The 23,877-nt window shown below is 39.3% G+C and overlaps 1 protein-coding gene across 4 annotated transcripts in view; it reads left to right on the top strand.

The window, feature by feature from the left end:
• sh3pxd2b (SH3 and PX domains 2B) overlaps window positions 1-23,375 on the top strand; it is a 46,129-nt gene extending 22,754 nt beyond the window's left edge. The window contains exons 4-15 of one of the 4 annotated variants that reach the window (XM_042498889.1): window positions 1,389-1,465; window positions 7,488-7,579; window positions 13,200-13,225; window positions 13,709-13,744; window positions 15,656-15,787; window positions 16,170-16,271; window positions 17,750-17,833; window positions 18,671-18,788; window positions 19,040-19,248; window positions 19,605-19,651; window positions 19,777-19,902; window positions 20,056-23,375. In XM_042498889.1, coding sequence (XP_042354823.1) covers window positions 1,389-1,465; window positions 7,488-7,579; window positions 13,200-13,225; window positions 13,709-13,744; window positions 15,656-15,787; window positions 16,170-16,271; window positions 17,750-17,833; window positions 18,671-18,788; window positions 19,040-19,248; window positions 19,605-19,651; window positions 19,777-19,902; window positions 20,056-21,594 — 2,588 coding nt within the window. In that variant the 3' untranslated portion in view covers window positions 21,595-23,375. The remainder of the gene's footprint in view (window positions 1-1,388; window positions 1,466-7,487; window positions 7,580-13,199; window positions 13,226-13,708; window positions 13,745-15,655; window positions 15,788-16,169; window positions 16,272-17,749; window positions 17,834-18,670; window positions 18,789-19,039; window positions 19,249-19,604; window positions 19,652-19,776; window positions 19,903-20,055) is intronic. The other 3 variants (XM_042498890.1, XM_042498891.1, XM_042498893.1) reach the window with 3 other exon arrangements.
• Window positions 23,376-23,877: the final 502 nt, after the last annotated feature.

Here is a 23,877-nt window from a genome sequence, read left to right as displayed (position 1 = left end):
CGGAGATGAGAACGTTGGGTGGAGTACAGATGTTGGGGTCTTTGGGAGTTTGGTGTCGGCGGTGGTGGTTAATATGTAAAATGTGTTAGATCTGAAGTCTTTTGAGGAAGTCACCACATCCATTTACTAACCCTCTACCTATTAATCAATATGTAATTCATTCACAAACAAAAAAAAAACATTTGTGGTTTTGAACTCTATCGGTCAGGGATAAAGTATTAAGGCATTTTTAGTAACATGGGTGGAGTTGTACGGGGGTTCACTGCTCAGCAGCGATCTCCTGGGAGATTTATGTGTCAGCAAGTCTGCTTTAAATATTCTCTAAACAAATGCCATAACCCCTTGATGGAGTTGGTACAGTAACTTCTCAAAACATGTCCCTTTTTGTGTTCAGGATCTTATTACAGCTTTGACTTCCTGCCCAATTTATATGTTTATATTAGAGCTGTCACAGTGAATTCATTGGAAAAACTTTAGCAGCTAAAATGAGGAGAAAATAGATGCTGGCCCTGAAATTTCCTGCAAGTTAGAGGAGCGCTTTAAGAGGCCTATTTGTAGCCATTTCTTGTTATTGTTATGGCGACCCGGCTTGTCTGTGCCTGTGGTTATTTGGGCCTGGAGATAAGAGCAGTGGAATAGCATTTAAGCTGTCATGCACATAATTTGCTTTCCCCAAATCATTTATTCATGACTTGGAAAGGCCAGCTATTCACCTACCTCCTTACCCACCTCATTGTGCTGTCAGTGTTATTGATGACACGACTGTATTGTGTCTGCATGCTAATTCAGTAACTATGTTTTGTAAAAGCCACAGTGTGCGTATTGTCCCTTAGTGGATTTCTAACTTTTTAAAGTAGCTCCTTACAAGAGCACCATCTGAAATCCAAACTATTAGTTGGTTATATTATTTTCATGTATGCGGGAGTGCCGCTGCAAAGAACAGTAGCAGTGTGATGAGGTGCAGGGCAGGAATTTTGCCATGAGCACTGCACGTTTGACTTTTTTTTTCTTAGCACAGAGCTTTGAAAAAACAACTTTTGGTAAAATGCTTTGCTGTTCTCTGTCACTGATTTACCAAGCCGTTCAATCCCAGTGGAGGAGGGATGAAAAAGACAATCTTCTTACATGTGCAAGTGCTCAACAATAACAATGGAGGAGAAATATGTTAGTATACTGTAAATATACAATGTTTTCCAAAGAATGAGAGTGTTTGTGTCATGGTGATATAGTAATATATGTTTGCTCCCATGAACCAAGATAGACCTGTGGCTCCGTTGTCACGTCCTGCATGCTTAATTAGGATATATTATAAAATGTTGCTGCTTTGGTATCTGATTAAAAGTACGACTTTTCTCAACTATAAGTGTATTTTTCCTTCTTTGTTGCAGGGAAGATCCTGTTTAGGAGGAGCCATATCAGGGATGTGGCCATGAAAAGGCTAAGGCCAATCAATGAATACTGCAGGGTGAGTACATTTACCAATACTTCACTTTTCCTTGAAATCTCCTACGGTCACATTTGTTGTAGACATGAAAGCTACACTGAGGAAGAAAGCACAGTGGTCAGGGAAAAAGAAAAAAACAGTATCCCACCCACGTTGTGTCAACTCAGTCATGAACAGGAAAGTGGAAAAAAGTATTTTCATGCTTTCTGTTTATGTGGCATGAGCAACACCAGTCACAGTTTCTTTCTTCTGATTCCAGGAAAGCCTATTTATGGTTGAATACATTTCTTGGATTGGGATTTTGTGACTCCCAAAAGTGTAACCCCTTACCTTCGTCTGTCAGTTACTCCAATTGAAACTCGTGGCTCTATTCATTAGAGTTAAGCTCATAGTGCAAGACTTGCATAACAACCAGATTTATAGGATTACATTGTTCCAAGAACAGCTGTATGAATAATGCCATTGCCCTTGCCTTGAAAATTGGCACTGTGCGGTGTGTGCCATGCTAAACTCCCTGGAGCAAGCCTCTGTGACAGCAGGCATCCACCCTGCTGAGGTGTCCTAAAAGCTCCCCAGGTGCTCTGTAGCTGACTCCGACTTTGCTGCTAAAGGAGACAAACTGAAGGAGAATTCCTCCCGAGGGATCGATACTGAATGGGCAAAAATCTGTTTCGGTGTTGTGAAATATGAATAAGATGTCCTTGTACTTCCCAAATGTGCAGTAAACCCTCATGATCCCTCTGGACAAGATATTTATAAATGGTCTTTATGTTTATGCTGTTAAGTTGCTGTCGGTGACAGGAGAAAGACAGGATGGACTCTTTTGTAGAGTGTGAAAGTGGATCATAATGTCTTTGTGGTGTCTCTTTCACCATTTGAAATACTGCAGCTTTTTCCACCAGTTCAAACAGAGATAATGTAAAACCTGCATATTATTCAACCCATTACACAGCTTTTTACCGAAGAGATTAATCAGTCCGCCTCAAGCAATGAAAAAAAAAACTGTACATTCTCAGGCTCCACTGTAGCAGAACTCCAACCATAAAACTGCCAGTAGCAGCAACTAATTGCTACAATTTGACAGAAGTGTAACCACAACAACCTAAATGAACACATAATGATTGATGATCAGCTTCTTAGCAACAGGGAATTTTGTGCTCTTGAAATAAATTCAGAATTCAAAATTTTCATTTTTCTAAGTTATCTTGCCATCTGTTTATCTACAGTAACCAAGGAGTGATATCTGTTATGTCCTCAGAGGTCATTGCGTTCTATGATCGTCTATGAAATCTCATCTGTCTTGGCCACAACATAACATGATTTAGGTGTGAGACAATTCTCTGGTATTCAGAAATACCAAAAAGGATGAGTGGTTGTTTTATCTCATGCTGTTGTGATAACTATCAGAAGAGAGTTGCGCTGAAGGCAAAGAGCTTGCTGGTGCTGAGCTTGCTCCAGTCAGCACATCCACAGCACATAGGTTGTGTTTTTGTTCAATTTTAAAGGCTGGCCTCAGGGCCTCCAGACCATACACACCTCTGTCTGTCTCTCAGAGAGGGGAAATTTGAGGATGTTTTTACAAGTTAGTTCTGACTTAGCCCTTACTCATGCCTTCTTGTGTTTTCTACTGCTTTATTTTATCACGGGGTCACTTCTCTCCTCCATTAAGAGCCTCATGAAAACATCACTGTACACATTAGGTTCTGATATGGTGCTGTTAGGCCTTTTGTCACTTCTGAATGAAAATAAGCCTCATGATAAAGAGAAAAGTTTTATGAACGATCAACAATTTTGAGGACTAAAGGGACTGGTAAATATACAGCTCTGCTGCACCATGTGTTGCCTGGGGTTAAAGGAATGTACAGCTGGTGTAGGCAACATCTTTAAACACTTACATGAAAATAAGAGTTTGGGGGAGGAGTGGGTAGAGTTGTTGGTTCGTGTCTGTGGGTGTGGATGTTTATGGGAATAGCTGAGAACCTTTTACACTAGTGGTATTGCAGTAGTTAAAAGCTCTCTTTACACAGATATTGCGCTAAAGGGCCACTATGAAGTCAATTCTTTGCACTGGCTTCTTTGCAATGGCAGCATCATCCCGCTCCAGTGTGTGATTTTAGATAGCATGCTGATGCCGGCATCCCAGAAGCAAAAGAGGCGTAACATTTACCACAACAGCATCTGCCTCTAGTGTGACATATAACATACTTGTTAGCAGCCATGTCTAAAAAATAAAAATGAAATAACGCGGCAATAACAATCATTTATCTTTTGTGACAAACAGTATGGCGGCTGATCTCATCCCCTGCTTGGAGGGTAAGGAGATTCAGAATTTCATTGTTTTCCCAATTATTATTATTATTATTTTAGTTAGCTACTAAATGCAGCTGGCTGCTTTTCAAAATCTCCCGCGGTGGGTTGTATAGATGTCATTAATGCATAGACCACATCCCCAGATGATCCGGTCTCGCAGGTTGTCCCATTTATACAGACACCATTTTGATAGTATCTTTTATACAGAATGGCGAGGCAGCATAACGGCAAAATATTCCCACTTTGAACAGGCTGTGATATTATTGAAAAGTTCTAAAGATTGAATTTACCCGTTCAGAATTGTTTAGTTTTGGAGTTGAATGGTCTTTGAATGACGTCGACAGTCAAAATTTAGAGTTTATGTCCAAGTGATATAAAAAATAAAGATGTATGAATAAGATTCATGAATCTCACCCGATGAAAGCAACAAGTGAAACGTAACAAAATGAAGTGACCAACAGTGTGTGGAGAGCAAGAACTTTTCTAAAGTAATATTTGAGCATGGAGTACCTCAGAGTATCAAAAAGCGTTGTGTGGGGTGGAAACAAATACAATCCTGGCACTCTTATTTAAAATCCAGCCTGAAGTGTCCAACACACATAGGTAATATTCATTTAAAACATCATTCAACCCAGAGATAGCATCATGTCAGGTCAGATCTCAGAACGCAGTGTTAGCTGTGAATTCTGGGTATTACAGTAACTTCTGAGACAAATCCGAACTTGACTGTAAGCATAGGAAACAGCATTTTCATCCACCCCCACATGCTCTCAGATTGACAAGGTGAAACTTCATGTTTTTCTCTGAGAAGTGCTGAGTCAGCCCTTCTGCTGTACAGCTCAGTCTTTAACCTGACTCATATGGAATTTCCCTGGTTGTAAAGTCTCATGTTTTTATTCAAGTCAGGAAAACACAGTCGGAGAAAAGAAAGAGAGAAAGAAGGAAAACATGGAATCTGGGATTGTTTGCATAAACCAAGGCTGCCGAGCTACAGTAGGATGACAAGAAAGGTCATACGGCTTGAAGTACATCATACCAAACAGTATTTTAAAGTAATAAAGCAATTTCCACACAACCTTAATTTGTCAGTATTCAAAAGATTTAACCAAATGTGTTTTACAAGCGGAAGCAGCAAGGGTTTTGCATAAATAATACCTAAAAATGTCCTTCACTCTTTTGTTGAGACTTTGGCAGATTATGCCTTCTTGAGTATCCGATGCAAAAATATAGGATTGCAAACCTCTGTTGTTTGTTAAAACTGAGGATCCCCATTTGCTGCATGTGTCCACATGTGAAAAATGATTGTGCACAGAAACAGTCACCATGTACTGTACCTTATTGGAGAAGATCTCTCATTTCCATCACCTATTTTTCATTGGAGAAAAAAAACAGACATGCGCACACACACGTAGGCACACACAATTACCTTAATGCTGCCTGCTGTAAAGAACACCCATAAAGTCCATTTGCCGTAATGTACCCTCAGCCTCCCGCCCGTCTCCTCCCTGGGGAGAATCGTAATGAGTGGACGGGCCACAGGCTGACACGAGGAGAGGAATAAATCCAAGGAGAGGATAGCTGGTCCAGGCTGCACTCTGACCTCAGGCACAGTGCAGCGGTCTGGGCTGTGGGACTAGAGATTGGGTGGGTTCCTCTGGGGGTCACCAGTGTAACTCTTAAATCAGCTTCTTAGCTTTGTCGTTTCAAGATGAAGCTACTGTTAAAAGGGAGATTATGAGGGCTTGTTAGTGCGTATTAATCCAGCAGTATATTATGCTGTATGTTCTATGAATCAACAAACCTGAGCGTGCTCTGTATGACTTTGCAGCTAATGAAAAACACTCGTCCCTCTCGTTTCATTGAGAACAAGCTTTTGGCATGGACGTATAGTCATAAGTATGGGAAGGCAAATGTTGCACATGGGACAAGGGCACCTTGGTTGGTTCTTTGGCTTCTGTTCCACATCTGTCAGCCGTGACGTTATATCAGTATGTGTCAGAGAGTGCTAGAGGTAGACAGAGACTCTGCTCTCTTAAAGGACAGAACTGAAACACTTAGGAGTATTAAAATCAGAGGTACAGGCCAGCAGACGAAGCTTGATGGATGGCATTGAGCTTTGTTTGCCAGCAAAAGGAGAAGGAGTGGCCCAGCTGTAAGAGAGATATTCACCACGGGGTCGTTGGTGGCAGTTACCCTGTCGTCTAGTTTGGGGCATCAAGGTGATTTTATGTTTCACTGCATCTCTTAGGAGGTTTTGTTGGAAGAAGTGAAAATGTAGGAGAAGCAGACAAAACACAGACTCAGGAGAGAACAAAAAAGAGGGCCAGAAACAGAGACGCAGCGATAACAGGACCAGACATGTGTGCAAGACAGAGATCACACCAATAAAGAGGAAAGTGAATGTGGCTGTTTGTCTTTCATCTCAGGCCTTGTTGTCAGGGCTCATCTCTCTGCTGCTAGTGATCCTCCACAGAGGCATGAGATGAGGGAGGAAGGTAGGCGAGGCGGATCAATGAACTGAGAACCAGAGAAGAAGGATGTGGTGTGATTGAAAAACTCTGAAAAAAGACAACCGAAAATGATTACTTTTACGTTTCATTGGTGTGTTTTATTCTGAAATCATTTAACCTTGTGCTGTTCATCTTAAAATCCATCACCAGCGGGGACAAAAACAATGAATATGAGAAGAAGTGGTGTTACATCATAGAGGCCACATAAGTCTGCCTAGGCTGCACAGTTCTCTAAGTGTACTATTCCAATAAGGGGAAATAATTTAAATGTTCATTTTGAATTGTGCAAAATGTAAAGGGAGATTCATATTGCTATTGTGCTGTCTGTATGCAAAATGCTTAAAATATGTGTATACAGTGTGCCATCCAAAAGTGCAAATTGCATATGTTCACCGTCATTGTGGCTTTTGTAAAGTAGGCCTCACTTACAAGAATGCGGCAACTATAAACCAAGTGGCAAGCTAAAAAGCATGAAAAGTTTTTCGAGGTCATCCAAATATTTCATACAGTCCTTTCAAATATGGAAAGGATTGGATGAAATGTATGGGTGTGGTGGCGGAACAAGAATTCTTTGGGGAAAGGAGGAAAAAAATGTTGAAGCAGAAATGGGCGAGGCCTACACTGATGTCTTGCCTCAAAGAAGGAACCTGTAAACACAAAACAAAAATAGAATTTCACTTTAATTCACCGAATCACAAAAAAAGAGGAAATGTTTATTAAATGGCTGTGAGGGAATCTACACAGTCAGCTGATAGGACAGTCCAGTATATTTGTTAGATAAACTCACAGCAAATGAGCATGATAACACAAGTCGTGATTTGTCATTTGTACAGTGTACCATTTATCCCTCCACAGATGGGTATTCTGAAAAAAGAAAAAGAAAACCTAAATACCGTGGGACAAATTCACAAAAAAATTGCACGGCTTTTGCAACCACTACCTGCACAAAAACTGCAACAAAAAGAAAACATGTAATTCTCAAAGCACCTGCAAACGGTAAAATGTAGCCCTAACTGTGCTGCCACGCAAATAGCATCTCCTTGCCTCTATTTGCACATCTTTAATTAGAAAACAGACATACATTTGGCTCCATCAGCGACTGCAATCCAGTGTTCCAATAAGCACTATATTTAACCTCTGGTTCACTTCTGTAAGAACTCAAATGATTGCACTTGTCACTTTATGTGATTTCCTAAGTTTTCTGCTTTCTTTTGTGCCTGCAGGCCCTCATTCAGTTGCCAGTCTACATCTCCCAGTGTGAGGAGGTCAGAGTGTTTTTTGAGACCAGACCAGAAGACCTCAACCCACCCAAGGAGTAAGTACCAGAGATGGACACACACACACACACACACACACACACACACACACAGAACACACATATATATCTCCTCAACTTTCAGGCTCACATACAATGGAAAATGGTCATTGTTCCTCTGACTGATGTCATGTCATGTCACAACCTGCCAACATTTACCCCGCAGCCTGCCAGTAATGAGCATTCGATACACCCTCTAATGGGCATGATTTCATACTGTTGCGCTTCCTGTTGGATTTTTTTCAAGAAGAAACATACTTAATGGGCTCCTTTTAAACGCTGAGGTAGCATCGAGCATGTAGCTACAAGCTCAGTTGTGGCTCCAGACAGCTGAGACTGCATGATTGCTCTAAAGTTTGCAGACCTGCTCTGTTGTCTCTTGGAAATTTCACTCAACACATTAGCGTCATATCCAGCACTGACAGTTAGTATGTGCCAAAACTAAGACATCAGCAGGCAATGAATGCCAGCGCCCAACACACAAGCACGTGTTGACACACATTTACCTTTACACATCGGCATGGGTTACAAATGTGATGTTATTGAGGTTACCAGCACCTTCGGGGCAATAGAGGTTACGGGTGGCTGGTTTCATAGAGAGTATAATGTGGGCCTCACATTTTGACCCTGGAGATGGATTTTACACCAGCAGCTGTCAGCTGAGTTATTAGTTTTAACCTCTCTGTCATCACATACTGATGCGTGGCACCAGGCGCTGAAAAGTTACCTCAGTCAGCAGGAAATTGAGTTGATAAGTCCTGTGATATATGCCAGGAGTGCATGTAGGGCCGTGCAGTAAGCTAGTGTGTAAAGAGTTTTTTTAATTTGTGAGACTTTTTGTGAGATCTTAGTCATTGATGTGAGAGTCTACCACTGTGTCCTAATACCTTATAAGCTTAATACTATAAACCTGTACTGCAGTAATTATTTGAAGTTTACATAACAATGAGCTTTTTTCCTGTTCCTGTTTGAAAAATGTATTAACCTAATCATTTTGTACTGCTACTGCCAAAATGTTGTAAGTATTAATTGCTTAATTTATGTTTTTTGAGATGTTCCTGGCACTGTCCCAACAGTGTCCACTTTATGTTGTTTGCATTGTGGGATAAAAGTGTCCATTAATAACACATCCATAGTCCAGAAACTTCAGTATTCATGCAGCCATTTTCAAGTATACATCATTTATTGTACGACATATGACAAACTGTTACACAGTACAAAACAGGGTTATAACTGCTGCAGTAGCATCCAATTTGAACACAGATCAACATTTTACACCCACAGTTATCCTTAAGTTTCTCTGGCATGCCTTGGTTCAGGAAGCCAAAGTCTTTCCCGTGCTTGTGCAGGTGTGTGTCTGTTTCATATACTGATTGTCCCCCACATTCACCTTGACATTTTAACTCAATAAAACTGCTGAGCCAGTGAAATTGCAAGTGTAACTCCACTGTAAGTTTTCCTTTTAATAATGTCATGCTTTGACCCAAAAACCAGTGGGTGTAGATTTGCCTTGATAATGAGATTTTTCAAAATCTCTTTTTTGTTGGCACAAACAAGAAAATCCCTGTGACCATCAGTTTAGTTCTTCATTCACTGTGTACCAACTGTAGGTCAGCGGGTCTTCTGTCTGTCGCAGTGTTTTGATACTACAGCATGAATGTGAAAATTTTTCCCTTGTGAAATTCAGCGAATAACATGTAATATAATTATTCACACATCTTGTGGAAATCAGAAGAATATTTCTGTTCATATTCTTCTGCATTAAGATAATGTCTATCAGGAGGAGAGTGACTTACACTGAACGAGCGGCTGGGGGCTCCTACTCAAGGACAGTTAACAAGATACATTGCTGTTATGGGAATTGAATATGAGACAGGCACCTCCACCAGCCTCCCATACTGTCATCTATAATGTGGATGGCTTTAATGTCACTTTGAAGTGTGTCGCCAGTTGCAGTCAGGTGCTTTTGTGAGTTTGCTGTAATGCTCAGGCCTGGGATTATAAAATCAGAGTTGTGTGAATGTGTCACTCAGCAGAGATTCTTTTCTCATCCCAATGTTTTTATTTGTGTGATGACCATAATCTTCTTTAACTCTACCATGAAAAGAAGTGTCTTTATATCTGTGTTTGATCACTAAGAAAGTACCTTCCATACTTGAGTATTTTTGAGAAAGATTTGAAGGAGAACCCTGTGCATGTTATTAGCTCATTTGTAGAAATGCTTGGATTTTACCACTACTATGACAGATTTAAACCATCAGTTTAAGATCAGACTAAATGCTATGCAAATTATCAAATTACACAAACTGGGTAGTGCATTTATTGAAATATTATAATGAACAACAGCTCTGATGTCTGTGCACATTGTTGGAGTACTTCAGTTTTATTATCTTCTTATGCCACTATGTTTAAATGACTGCTTTAGTTTTTTCACAGTTAATCATAAGTAAGTATTAAAGAAGAAAAAAAGGCTCCAATTTGATCACATATGACATTAAATGTTAAAAGTTGCTTTTGCATGAGACTATCACAAATTATTCCGATAATATAATACGCTAACACAGAGGCCGTTTGATGATTGAATTTCCATTTGCATTGAAGGAATGTTGTGAATGTCGGACCTTTATTTGTAATGGAGTTGTATTGCACTATGGTTTGTACTTAAGTACATGATCTGATGTCCTCTTCCACCACTGGTATCACAAAATGGTGCAAAGACAATATTATCTGCACGTCCAGTCAGTACACACTGCCATGACTAGTTCATAGTTGATTCCTCTTTTATGAGGTAAACTTTTTACTCTCTTGTAGCTGTCTACCAGTTGTATGATTAAAATCAGAGGAGGCTGCCAAGGACACATACCTCCTTACCCCCCCCCCCCCCATGAAACCCCAAAGCATGTGTTGGGAGAGGCAGCAGAGAGGGTGAGCATGTGCTCAGAGCGGACGAATATTGGAAAGACCTTGGTTTGTCTTTATTGAAATTGGATTACTTCTCTCTGCTAGTGCAGCCTGTTGTTTGGCTGACTGACAGCAGGGCTGGTGCACAAACACAGCAGCCACTGTGGGAGAAGATTTATCATGGCCTATAAATCTGCTCCACTGAGAGGGACATCTTAGACTTTCGTCTTAAGAGCAGCAAAGTGAGAGGAGAGGGAAAGGAGTGCTTAAACTTAAAAAGGAAGTAGAGGGGTCAGAGAACCAGATAAGATGAGTGAGAAGGGAAGGAGTATGTAGAAAGAGGAAGTGATGTAACAAGGAAGGGGCAAGGAAAGGAGGAGGGAAAGTAGGGGACATCATAGGGGAAGAAAATAGAATTATATGGAGTCACAGCTTGATGGAAAGAACAAAGAGGAGGTCATATAGGTCAACAGAAGAAGATAAAACAGTACATAAAACAGAGATAAACAGGCGGCTTGAAGTGAAGGAGAGGAGAGGTAGGGATAGAGGAAGAGAAATTATGTAAGGAGGGATTTAATTTACCATTCAAATCACTAATTTGTGAATCCTCTGTTGTACATAACTGTTCACTGTAAGGTTTGGCTCCAGGTGTAGAAACTTTATGGCTTTTATTTTATTATGCCTCTGCGCCGGTGATATCCGAGGCCGGAGGCTTTGTGTTTTTGGGTTGTCCGTCTGCATTTGTCTCATTCATTCTGAACGTGATAACTTAAGAAAACCGTAAGAGAATTTCTTTATATTTGGCACAAATATTCAAGTGGACTTAAGGATGAACTAATTAGATTTTGGTGGTCAAAGGTCAAGGTCACTGTGACCTTGCATACATCTCATTTTCATGAACGCAGTATCTGAAGATGGTCTGAGGGGAGTTTCTTCAAATTTTGCGTAAATGTCCACTTGAACTCAAAAATGAACTGATTAGAATCTGTTTTGTCAAAGGTCAAGGTCACGGTGCTCGTATAAAATATGGTTTTAGCCATAATTTAAGAACTTTGGGAGCCCACCTTGAAACTGTGTTGTTTATTTAGATCTTCTGTACTGCCGGGGGGAAGATGTGTGTGAAGCATCCATGTTTTCACAGACATGGATGTAAACTGTGCAACCTGACTGGTGCACAGAGGCATACAACCGCACGATGGTAAATCTAGTTAGGTGTGCAAGAATCAGTATGAATATATCCAAATAATTTCCTGTAGTAGAAAGGTTGAAATACATCACATCACCTCTCTTCTGTAACAGTAAACTTGTAAAGTGTGTCTTCATGACTCCACTGCAGTTATTATGTGTCCCTCCATTCGTCATGTGGCCACCATATGACTCAACCCGATGTGTGTTCCCATGAAAGTTGAAATTGAAGTCAGCCCATTGTCTCTTTCGTATAGTGGGAGAATTGATTTGATTTGATACTCTAAACCAGTTACAGTAAAATAATCATATTAGGCCAATGATCCTGGACAGTGTCTACGTCCGGTGCATTACACGACCCTGGTTTCACCTCAGTTCAAAACAAGCATACACATAGTAAGCACACACACTTCTGCTCTATAATAATCCAGATCATTGCTACTGCTTTGGTTGGCCCGACTGGGGATTTCTTTTTATAGTACATCAATGGGCGCGCTCATGGGTATAGATTTATTGAGACTTAAGCCTCAGCAATTAACAGCTCTTCCGATCGAACAATGCTTTTTATGTGGCTGAGAGCATTCATGTTGATGCAGGGAAACGAACAAGCAGTAGTTGCCAAGAAAAATGATCAAGGGAGATGAAAGAGTGAGTTAAGCAGATGTGGAAGATGTGAGATGGAAAAAGGAAGGCAATGGAGGGCCATTAAGTAAGAGAGTAATATTTAGATAATGAAGAGGGAGAGACAAAGAGTGCGAGAGAGAGTGAATTGCTAAACATTAGCTGCCATTGACTTTTCAGGACATCTGGACATTGAATCAGCTCCTGACTGCTGCTGTGGAGTGATGGTCTATTTATCTGGCTAATGTCTAAACCAGACACAGCAGATGCTGTATTGAATTTAACATCAGACTAAATTTCAGATATCAGCTATATAGAGGCTCTTTATGGCCATCGACCTGTGTCGGAGAAAGAGAAGCAGAGATATGGATCCTTTTCTTGTGAGTCTGAGGATATTCTAATGGGTAACAATAATGTTACTAATTATTGTTAATTATTTTCTGTTGTAATCAGCGTGACAAACAACGACCGAATTAAATCAGTTCAAAGTGTATTTAAAAGGCATCATGAGAACCAGTTTGCCAAAAAAAAAAAGTTGGTACCTGAAAACATTAGTAGCAATAGAGATGGTACTAGTAACAACAGTAATTAAGTAATTTATGAAGTAAATGCAGAAATACAACAGTCAAACATCCTAGAACACAAGAATCATCCTGTCCTGTCTTTACAAGGCTCATTCCTGCAAAGTATGGATTGAAATATAACAAATAGCCGAAAGTAAAATAAATCAGACTCAATTATTATTAGGGCTATTGTGTCATCTCTTCTTTCTCTTCACGTTTTAAGACATCTGTGCGATGGTGTGAATTGATATAAGTATTAGTTATAATATTCAACAAGGAATGTCACCTTATCTCTGCAAAGTGATTTGATATTTCCTGGCGCTAAAGTAATGATTTTCTCTCTTTATCAGGGAGCCCATCGGAAAGAAGAAATCAGGTAAGACACAGCTTTATTTGTGTATTTAAAATGCAAATGGTGCTAGGCAGCCTCGGCTGTAGTGTGTTATTCTGTCCTATTCTGAAAATTATTTCAGAGGAGAAAAAGAATCAGGTGTTATAGTTTTAATGCTTTTATTTGAAATCACCTTTTATTACTTCTATTCATCATGACTACAAGTCTTTTACAATTCATCTGTAGTATATAATATGACATCATCTCCATCTAGTGGTCACTGAGTTTTACATGGGTTAAAACTTTTTTAGTGTTATTGCCCAAATGGCCTGGTTTCAGGACAAAGTCATATTCTGTTTGTACTTAAATGTTTTCTTGGAGTTGACCATTACAGAAACCACATTTTGCCATTGTTTCACTGTTTCTTTTCATTTTCTCTCTTCCCTCTCCATTCATCTAATATTCTTAAGTTGCATCCATGTCATGTTTTTTTCAGTTTTCTTCTCCATTCATTTTCCTTTCCATTAGGGATTGTGGAGAGAGCGACTACTTTCCTAAAGCGAGGTAGTAAACACTTGGTGGTGCTGTGTGTGTGACCCAGCAGGTTGCTAGCGGCCTGTTCCCTCCCTCTCCTCCCCTGGCCCGGGCAGGTGGGATGTGGCTCTGTTGAAGGCTTGGAGCTTACATTGGTGTCTTACAGGAAGCAAGCAACTCATTTTTGGGTGCATTTTAAGTATATTGTGTTCAGACAAAATAGAGAAGACTGAAGATAATTGCAAAATTTCAACTGGAGGATAAATGGTATACTGATCATTGTTAACTGCAGAGCCTGATGTAGTTGTTACTGAAGAGTATTTTGTGTGTGTGCAAGAAACATTAAGAGGAAAGGCTGAGTAAAATTCACATGAAATAGTGATTTAAAAGTTACCCTGAATTACTTGGGTTATTCTTACTAATTTGTTGATTTATGTGCCCTGTCAGATTAAACTTAACCTGATTTTAGGTTCCAGTTCTGCTTTTGAGAAATTAAAGCAATATTTATATGTATATTAGGGCTGGCAATATTTTACAGTATTTTTGACCAAATACCTTGATATCGATACTACCATGATATTGTAGGGTTGATTATTGGTTCTTCCTCAAAATATTTACACAATGACACAATGGATAATGACTAAGTGGGTAAAGGTAAATAATAGAAGAGTTAAAACTGTCTGCTAAGTTAAAAATTGACATCACTTTACTGTAATGCAGCCTTTGAAATCATGAAAAGACACCACTTATATAGTACAATAATACAATATCCGAAGTCTGAGATAATATTTAGTCTTATATCACAATATTGACAAAATATCAATATATTGCCAAGCCCTGATTTATATTCCTGATTGACAAAATTGAGAAGCTGTTACGGATTAATTTGAAAAAAAAAATGGCTGTTTAATTAACCCATTTGCCTATCTTGCTGCTACTCACTGTAGGCTGTGCCGTTTTGAATCGTAGAATATCTGTACTTTTAAAGATTATTTTTTGGGCATTTTTGCTTTTATTAGATAAGACAGAGAGACAGCGTGAAAGGGGGGGAGGGAGAGGGGACGACAGGCAGCAAAGGAATTGAACCTGCGGCCGCTGCAGTGAGGACACTGCCGTCATACATGGAATATTTTTACTGTAAAATTAACTAATAAATGTAATCTTTTAGGGTTTGTTATCGACACATTATTAAAGAACATAAGTCAAAAGACAACAGCCACAGTGATATTACTTTGTGCTGATGATTGTATCGTCAGCCCGCTTATATTCAAAAAGATTTTTTTTCAGGCTTCCTTGGTGCTAACATTGGTGGCGGGTCTTAGTGGCGCTGGTTTGTTTCTGTGTGGAAATCACAGCCATGTTGATGATCAATTTAACCCTCTTTACTAAATCCACTACCTTTCACTGCCATCCTCCAAATCTCCTATTTTCCCTCTGTCAGTTTCCTTCACGCCATCTCTCCAATCACATCCGCTCATCCTCTGCTTCATGTCTGGGTGAATCTCCATACTCTAAGTAAGCCTCCTCTCACTTTAAACTCTTTACTCAAAAGGTTTTGCACAAATTTAGACCTTGGAATTATTCATGGCATTTCATGGGCATTTTGACTGATCTGTGAAGACACTGGCTTTTCAGTAAAGTTCCTTAAAGTGTGCATAAAATCTGACATTTCAAAAGGTCATATTCCCTTCAGCCAGGGAGATGCAAGAAATTTTAAAGGTCAATATCTCAAAGCGACACTGATGAATGTTATGATTCTAAGCGAGTGGACATTCATTTAATATCAAATTAACAAGAATGATCAAAGATCCTCTCTGAAAAGCAGAGGGTAACGAGTGGAGGCTTTTTTACATTATTGAGATTTCATCCTTCGCTTAACAAAGGAGAAGAAAGTGGCAAAAGAGATAAATGAGTCTTGTTTTGATTTTTGCTCCTTAACAGGAGATGCCACATCAGCGGACCCTCTCCTCCTAGACCAGTACGTGGCAGTAACAGATTATGAGAAGCAGGAGAGCTCTGAGGTCAGCCTACATGTGGGTCAGGTGGTGGAGGTCATAGAGAAAAACGAGTCTGGTAAGTTCTATACAGCATCCAGTATGCTTTCAGTATTTTCTCAAGTTTAGATTGTGCAAAGGTTTGATGGTTTATAATTTAAAAAAAACTACTTGGGATGTACTACTAATATTTTCCTAACAGCCGTGGATGGTAACAGGCATGTGCCAGTTTTCTGCAAATTCTCTTCAAATTTGACTTACATTTGTGTTGAAAGGTGACTTGTGCGTAACAAGTATTTTGGACATTATTTCTATCATCAGCTTTCCTGTAAAATGAATTGTGAAATTAATAGAATACAAATATCCGCCACACATTTCAACATTGAATTACTGCAATTTTTTTAAATTGAATTCTCTCTGGATATCTTGTATGCCAACTTGTTTGTATTCTTTTCATTTAGGATGGTGGTTTGTTAGCTCAGAGGATGCCCAGGGCTGGGTCCCTGCCACCTGCCTTGAAGCACAGGATGACCCTGATGACTTCTCTTTTCCAGGGGAAGAAGGTACAGTAAGCTTTCTACCTTGTTACTATTGTTTCAGATTTTCCCCAAAAAGGGAAGTTAAGGATCTTTAGAGGCCAAGTAGCATTTACTCTCAAACCTAATTGTATGTATATGTTGTTTTTTATCCTCTGAATGAGAGCAAGTAGAGGTTAAACTTTACTTTAATGCAATTTTGACAAAAATGTCTTGGGCTGTTATCATTCCATTGCCTTCGAAAGTGCAAAACACAAGAAGTGCCATGTCGTTTGGCTTATCAATAGAAGTATTAGTCCAGGTTAGATGATGTGCGTATCTGAAGAGCAAATGTGACAAGAGAGCTACTTTACTGGAGAGTTTGTTTGTGTTGACGCCAGGACACATTGTATGTGCCATAAATGCAGGTGTTTTGATGAACATGATATTATGTAAGTGTGTGTTGTTCTTGAGAACAGCAACCCAAATATGTTAAAAACCTCAATAACAGAGCACGCATTGGTATAAATATGAATTATATATTTTACTCTGCACAAAATGTATGTGTCAGTAATACATTAAAAGGTGAAAACTGAACAACACATGAACAAATAGGGGAAAAAGCTGTCTGTGACATACATTGGGGTAGATTCCATTAAAGCTCAATGTAGATGCTCAAAGATGCTGGTAATAATCTGTAATGATACATTACAGCACATGACAGGAGCCCGACTAAGTAAAGAGCAGAACCCACCAAATATGCAAATTACAGACCACATTTTAAGTATTGGCAAGCCTAAGACGGACATGGTATGAAACTGACTGCCGTGTCCTTGTTCGGCATGTCACTTCTCTGAGCCCTGAAATTAGAGACATTATCACAGACATATAGCTATATAACACACACAAAAAAAAAACAGAAGCAAACTAGGAGAGTGCAGACCTCCGCCAAGGCCAAGTGGCGTGGTGTTAACAAAAGTGAAAAATAACTCTTGTATTCGCCTGCCCCGCCTCAAAATTTAAGTTTTGTGAAAATCGGGCCAGTAGCTTGCACATTGTTGACAAACAAACAAATCAGACCAAAAGCATAACCTCCTTGGCGAAGGTAATAATAAATTAGCAATTTAGTGACTACATAAAGTATGATCATGTTGTCCTTGTGCTAGTCTGCATCAGTTCTGTAAGTCTTCCATTTATGAAAGATATCATTTTAATAGTCGCAAGACAATGCATAGGGCTAACATTACCCCATAGATCACTGTCAACAATGAACTATATGATCTATGACTGATTATTAAAAGAACAAATTGTAATTAAAGGAACCCTTTCAGGCAGTAATTATAGTCAGTAACACACTGGTATGGACAGCACACGAGGTTTGAGGCTGGAAAGGGGCTTCAAAGGAAATTAAGTAGTTTAGGCACACTAATACTGAGAATGCTTTCATTTAGGATGAAAACATCCTCCAGATGGCATATGTAATGTTCACTTCCTATTTTGCCCCACTTACTGTGCTGGGATGTCAGTGCCTCGGAGATTCTGGTCACTGCCAAGGCACGTGGGTCGTCGCAGAACTTTAGGGGATCTATTCAGCACAGGCTTTGGGCAAGGTGGAGCGCACGCCTTTCTTCTCCCCCCTATTCTAAATGTGTGTTTGCACATGCATAGACAACTATGCATGTTTGTATGTCCATGTGTACGCATGACGTTTGTTGCATGAAAGATCCGAGCATGTAATTTAAGTCCTTGCATGCAGTATTGATTTTGTATTTTTATTCAATATGAATAAAAAGATAAATTGATTTTAAAAGAATTTATCATTTAATTCATTAAAAACTTGACATACGTGTAGTATGGCATAGAATATCTCATATATAATAACATAGAATATCTCATATATAATATTGGTAGAAATAATAAAAACTGTAGAAATGGCTGCATTTGTAATACAGTAACAAGTTTGTGCTGTTTGTGGTCAACATTTGTGGAGGATGTATGTGTGTTTTGTGTGTTGCACATGTGTGTATCTTTACATCTTCTCCCTCCACAAGATGCTGCTCAAGCCTTGCTTCATTTAATTAGTTAGCTAATGTAAAAACAATCCACTTCTGTAGCAATTACAGTCTCTCATCCTAAGTTACACACAGAGAGGGTTGTGATGGAGGAAGGATTCTGAACCTTTTCATCAAAGGGTTGCAGACATTTCCACTGCATATAAATTACAAGTTAAAATGACTTCATAAGCACTTTGAATTTGAGAAAAGTTACAGTTTGAAATGCTGCAAGCCATTGTAATCCAAATGTGCCACTGTGTGCTTTGTTGCCCATGCTGTTACCCTACATCGGTATTTATTTGTGCTCCCTCCAATTTTGGTCAACCTTTACACAGTAAACTTCAAAACAGTCATGTGCTTGTATTTAACAATATCGTCTTTTTATGACTCCAGAGGAGAAATATTCAGTGATTTACCCGTACTCGGCCAGGGACCAGGATGAGATCGACCTGGAGAGAGGCATGATTGTTGAGGTGATTCAGAAGAACCTTGAGGGCTGGTGGAAAATCAGGTAATGAAAAAAAAAATACAGTAACTCTGGAAGTAAGTAAATATCTTAAACAAAAAAAAAAAATCTGGATTCAAACAAGAGTTCCTGTGTTTAAAAACATGAATTGACATCAGAGCCAACATAATAACCAGAGGCAAAATGCTTAACCCACTTATCTCATTGTACAGACTGCCACTTAAGTGTACCCAGTCTGTTTTTTTTCACTGTTCTCTCACCTGAAGCCATGTTATTTACATCTCTCCTCCGCTCAGGTACCAGGGCCGTGAGGGCTGGGCCCCAGCCTCCTACCTGAAAAAGAATGACATCCAGGGACAGAGGCAGTCTGCAGGCGCTGCTGCTCATGCCAGCACCAATGACCTAGACGGGTTTTCTAAGCAGAACCAGCAAAACAATGCAGCCAAAGAGAACCGGGACAACAGCCAAAAAGAAAACCGACTCTCCTTTTTCTCTGACAACAAAAGTAATCAGTTTCATATGTAAAGAATTAGTTTTCATTTTTGCTGCATCACTTATATTTCAAGCTATTTATCTTTATCTTATTTAATGTAAATTAAAAAAAAAGAAACTCATAATACCAGGATATGTACATACACTCTAAAAATGTACAAAAATTATTATATGTGAAATAATAAACCATCATTTGACACAATAGCTCTTATTGACCAGCCTAGTATTCAACACCAATTCTAAATCAAAACCTATGTAAAATGGATAAAAATTTAAATTTAAAAAAATGTGTAAGATTTTCATACTGTTTTGACATATACGACTTAAAATAATTCATTGGATTTTTAATTATTATTTTTTAATCCACAGAAGTGGGAGCAAGACACAGACCTCCTCCACGCAGAGATCTTACCATTGTAAGAGATCCAGTTCAAATCTCAATTTGACACAGTGGGGATTTCTATTTGAAAATCAACCAGGTTTTCTCAGCAAGTAATTTTTCATCAATGTCACCTTTATGTGTGTCTCTCACGTTGTGCAGCCGCGTGGTTCAAACCTTCCCAAGCCGCCCATACCTCCTCAGGTTGAGGAAGAGTTCTACACCATAGCGGACTTCCAGACCACCATCCCTGATGGCATTAGCTTCCAAGCTGGAGTCAAAGTTGAGGTGAGTTGGCACTTCTTAAAATGTATTAAAATAAAACATACAGGGAAAATTTTGTTTGAATAAAGATTTGTCCTTTTTCTGAAAATGTATGTCTGTCAAACATTGTAACTTTGTAACATAATAAAATAGCATGTCTCCTGTTTTACTTAATAGGTGATCGAAAAGAATAGTGGTGGCTGGTGGTACATCCAGATAGATGACAAAGAGGGCTGGGCCCCTGCTACCTTTATTGACAAATACAAGAAGACCAGTAATGCTCTGCGACCTAATTTTCTTGCACCTCTTCCCAATGAGATGGAGAAGCTGCGACTGGAAGATGGTGGTTCTTCAAATGTTTCAGGCTCAGATGACAGCTGGTCAAAGCCTTTACCTGATGAGCCAACTACAGGGCCTGAATCCTGTGCCCGGCCAAAGCTGAGAGATTGGAAGTCTGGTGCCAGCAAGGGGGGCTCTGCCCTTTCTGGGCCATTACCTCCAGCACCAGTCGCCCCTCCAGCTGAGGAGAAACCAGCTCTGCCACCTCGAAGAGAGTCCATTAATAAGAGCTTTGAATTAGACGTGTCAGAGAAAGTGAGATCTGATCATTCCAAACCTATGCCTCCCAAACCCCCAACTCCTGGGGTCATAATGCCGCTCGTTACACCCAAAGCAGCCCCCTTCAAACAGGACAAACCACAAGAGACCAAGAAAGAAGATAAGAGCAAAGCTCTTCACCTTCGCAATGAGATGGGTCTTGAATGTGGCCACAAGATCTCTGCCAAAGAGGTGAAGAAGTTTAATCTGAAACCTGTACCTAAACAGCCACCAAAACCAAAATCAGAAGCACAGGAGGAGAAACCAGAGGTAGCTGGCACAGCTGTGTTTATGAAACCGAAGCCTATGATCCGACCTAAACCTGTTCCAGCTGCGAAGCCAGATCCTCCAGCAGAGAACAAGCTAGACATCACCAACCTGAGAAGCAAACTGAGGCCATCAAAACCTGCAGATCCTAGCTCTACTTCAGCTGAGGTGAACCATCAAAATGACACCGCAGTAAATAGTTCTCATCCCAGTGCTCCCACGAGCTCTCCCCCCATCCATATCCCTACTCTCAACAATGGTAAGCATTGCGATGAGCCAAAACTCCCACCAAAACACATGAATGGTCACAGCCAGGAGAGCTCATCACCCCCTGCCAAACCAGCAGTGCCTCCCCACAAAGAACCACCACAGAGACCCCCCACCCTGGCCCCAAGGAGACCTCCTCCTCCAAAGAAGACAGATCCATCCAGCCCGACCGAGCTCAAACCTCCAGCTCCTCTTAGAGAAATCCAGGATGTTCCCAAGAGCCTACCATCCCAACTCAGCAGACCCCCTCCCCCTAAACCCAAAGTGTTTGCTCAGGCACCTCCAAGCAAAGAGAAAGAAGAGCCCAAAGTGAATAAAGTCCCAATTCCTCCCAAGCCCCAGCTGAAGAGCGAGAAGCCTGGCCCACCCAAGGACAAGCTTCCACCTTTACTCATGGATCATAGTAAGGATGAGCTGTATTTAGCTGTGGCGGACTTTGAAGGTGATGACCAAACTTCCAGCTTCAAGGTGGGTACAGTGTTTGAGGTGCTGGAGAAAAACAGCAGTGGCTGGTGGTTCTGTAAAAACGTAGGACAAGAAGTTGAGAGCTGGATTCCCTCGAATTACCTGAGCAAAAAACCTTAGTGTTGCCATACGAATACATAAACAAATGATTTCAGTGAATGAAATATCACTAATTAGCATTTTTAATTTATAGGTACCTTTTTTTTTTTTTAGTGCCACATTTTTAGTATGTTGTGTTTTAATAAGAATATTCTATCTAAACTAAACCAGCAATAACACATGACCTTGTTGGGTCTTGTAATGTTTACTTTTTCTTGTTTTTATCTAAATTTTACATCTTAAAAAAAAATGCTTATGTTGCCATATGCTAGTCGCAGCCTGTTTCAGTCTTGCCATAAAAAAGACTATAACAGCGGAAAATGTATTTCCACCCATGCCTTCTATAATACGGTGCCTCTAGATTATATGCAAAGTGCTTCAGTGCTTAATATACTGTAGGCCTATTCCTTGTTGAAATTTAAAAGAAAAAAACAAAACAAAACAAAACTCTAGACACTACATGTTCAAATCCAGCAGAAGACAAAAAATCCTAAATCCCTTAGACAAAGGCTTTACTTGAACTCACCGGAGGAGTTCAATGATATCTGTGCTATCAAGTGCTATTAGCGGTTACTAAAAGAGATGTCTTTGCCAAGTAGAAGTGCTGTTTGTTATACAAGAACCATGCATATTTGTTTTTGCGCTATGGCAATGCTTTTCTTCATGGACTGCTTAATTAATGTTGCAGTGACTTGTAACCCATGTGCACTTTCAGTCATTTAGAGGTTTGCACATGCTGAAGGATGAGGAAGTTTACCAGAATGCATTTATTTCTTAGTTTTACATTTTATTGTTTTTACATTTACATGTTTTTTTATACTCACTTTAAAAAAATATCCACCAATGTAAAAAAAAAAAAAAGAAAAAAAGACTGACATGTTGAAAAGAATCTCTCTGTCAAAGTATTATAACGTAATCATGTTATCTCACATCTGAAAATAAGAACGAGACTTGCAGAGCATATCTGCATGTCTGCACCAGATGTGTGACCGATAAAACAAGAAAATGGTGATCTACATGATTTGTGCAATGATTTACAGTATTGTAAGTGTACAGTCTGTTCTTGACCGAAGTTTGGTGCTCGAATAACAGCAAAGTATAAAAATAATGTTTTACATTAATGCTTGACTGGTCTCAAGCATGGTTAGTATAGAAAATATATTTTATTGTACAGAATTGAGAGGCATATCTTAACTGTTGTCACTTTGTCTTTGATGGTGCATCCATAAGATTCTCTATTCTGTACTGATGAAGGGATAAGAGGAAAAAAGAGCCAAGAAGGAGTTGTTGGTATGTTCATGAAAAGTGCTAATCAGATCAAACACAGAGGGTTCTGTCAGTTTTGTTTCTTTTTCTGTCAAGAGATACAAAGAAATCACTTGACAAAAGTATTAGAAACAGCTGATTGACCAAGTAGTCCAGAAATTGTCTACAATTAATTTTTTTTAAGTTAAGTGTTAGGTTTACTAAATACAGTAAATAAAAGTACTGTACATTTATGGTTCTCCAAACAATCAGACAAGGCTTCAAGCGGTAACATTGCTTCTAGTCGCTATATTGTTATTCCACCCATAGTTTATAAAGCAAAAACAGTATGTTACCAACTAGAAAGAAGATATTGCTTTGTTGTTTTTTTTTATGAGGACAAACAGCAGCAACATACAGTACAATGTAAGGCAAATTTATGGGTTGATTTATGGGTTCATCATTTCAGTATTGTATTCTTATTCACTTTTTTCTATGTACTTTTCATTACATTGAGTCTCTTTTTACTTAAGTCAATAAAAGTTTCTGATTTCTCAGTTCAGCTGTCATACACTGTCTTAATTGGTAATTTAAAAATCCCCAAAAACATGTTCACTGCTGGAATGTTCCTGTGTTGTGCGTCTCTAACTATAACTTTTTAATGCTATTTTAGACAACTCACTAAACTATGACATTTATGCTATTTTGGGCAACATACTATACTATGACTTTTTGATGCTATTTTCATTGATATACTATACTATGATGTTTTTATGCTGTTTTGTCATGTTGTCCAAAAATGCGCCAAAATGTCATACTAAAGCATGTCGTCCAAAAATGCGTCAAAACGTTATACTATAGCATGTTGTTCAAAAGTGAGTCAAAACATAATTTCCTCCCAGAAAAGTTCTGAACTTCACACCAAAAATCAATGTCATGATTAATGAACAGTTATTTGGCTTTTTGCTTCTCCGCATAGTTCACTGACACACTCATTTGACCATGGTGTGTTGGAGTGTATAAACATGTGATTTATTATTATTTCTTAAACTTTCCAGC

Source organism: Plectropomus leopardus, chromosome 13, assembly GCF_008729295.1.
Source record: "Plectropomus leopardus isolate mb chromosome 13, YSFRI_Pleo_2.0, whole genome shotgun sequence".
NCBI classification, from domain to species: domain Eukaryota; kingdom Metazoa; phylum Chordata; class Actinopteri; order Perciformes; family Serranidae; genus Plectropomus; species Plectropomus leopardus.
This window is presented reverse-complemented; position numbering and strand designations above follow the sequence as displayed.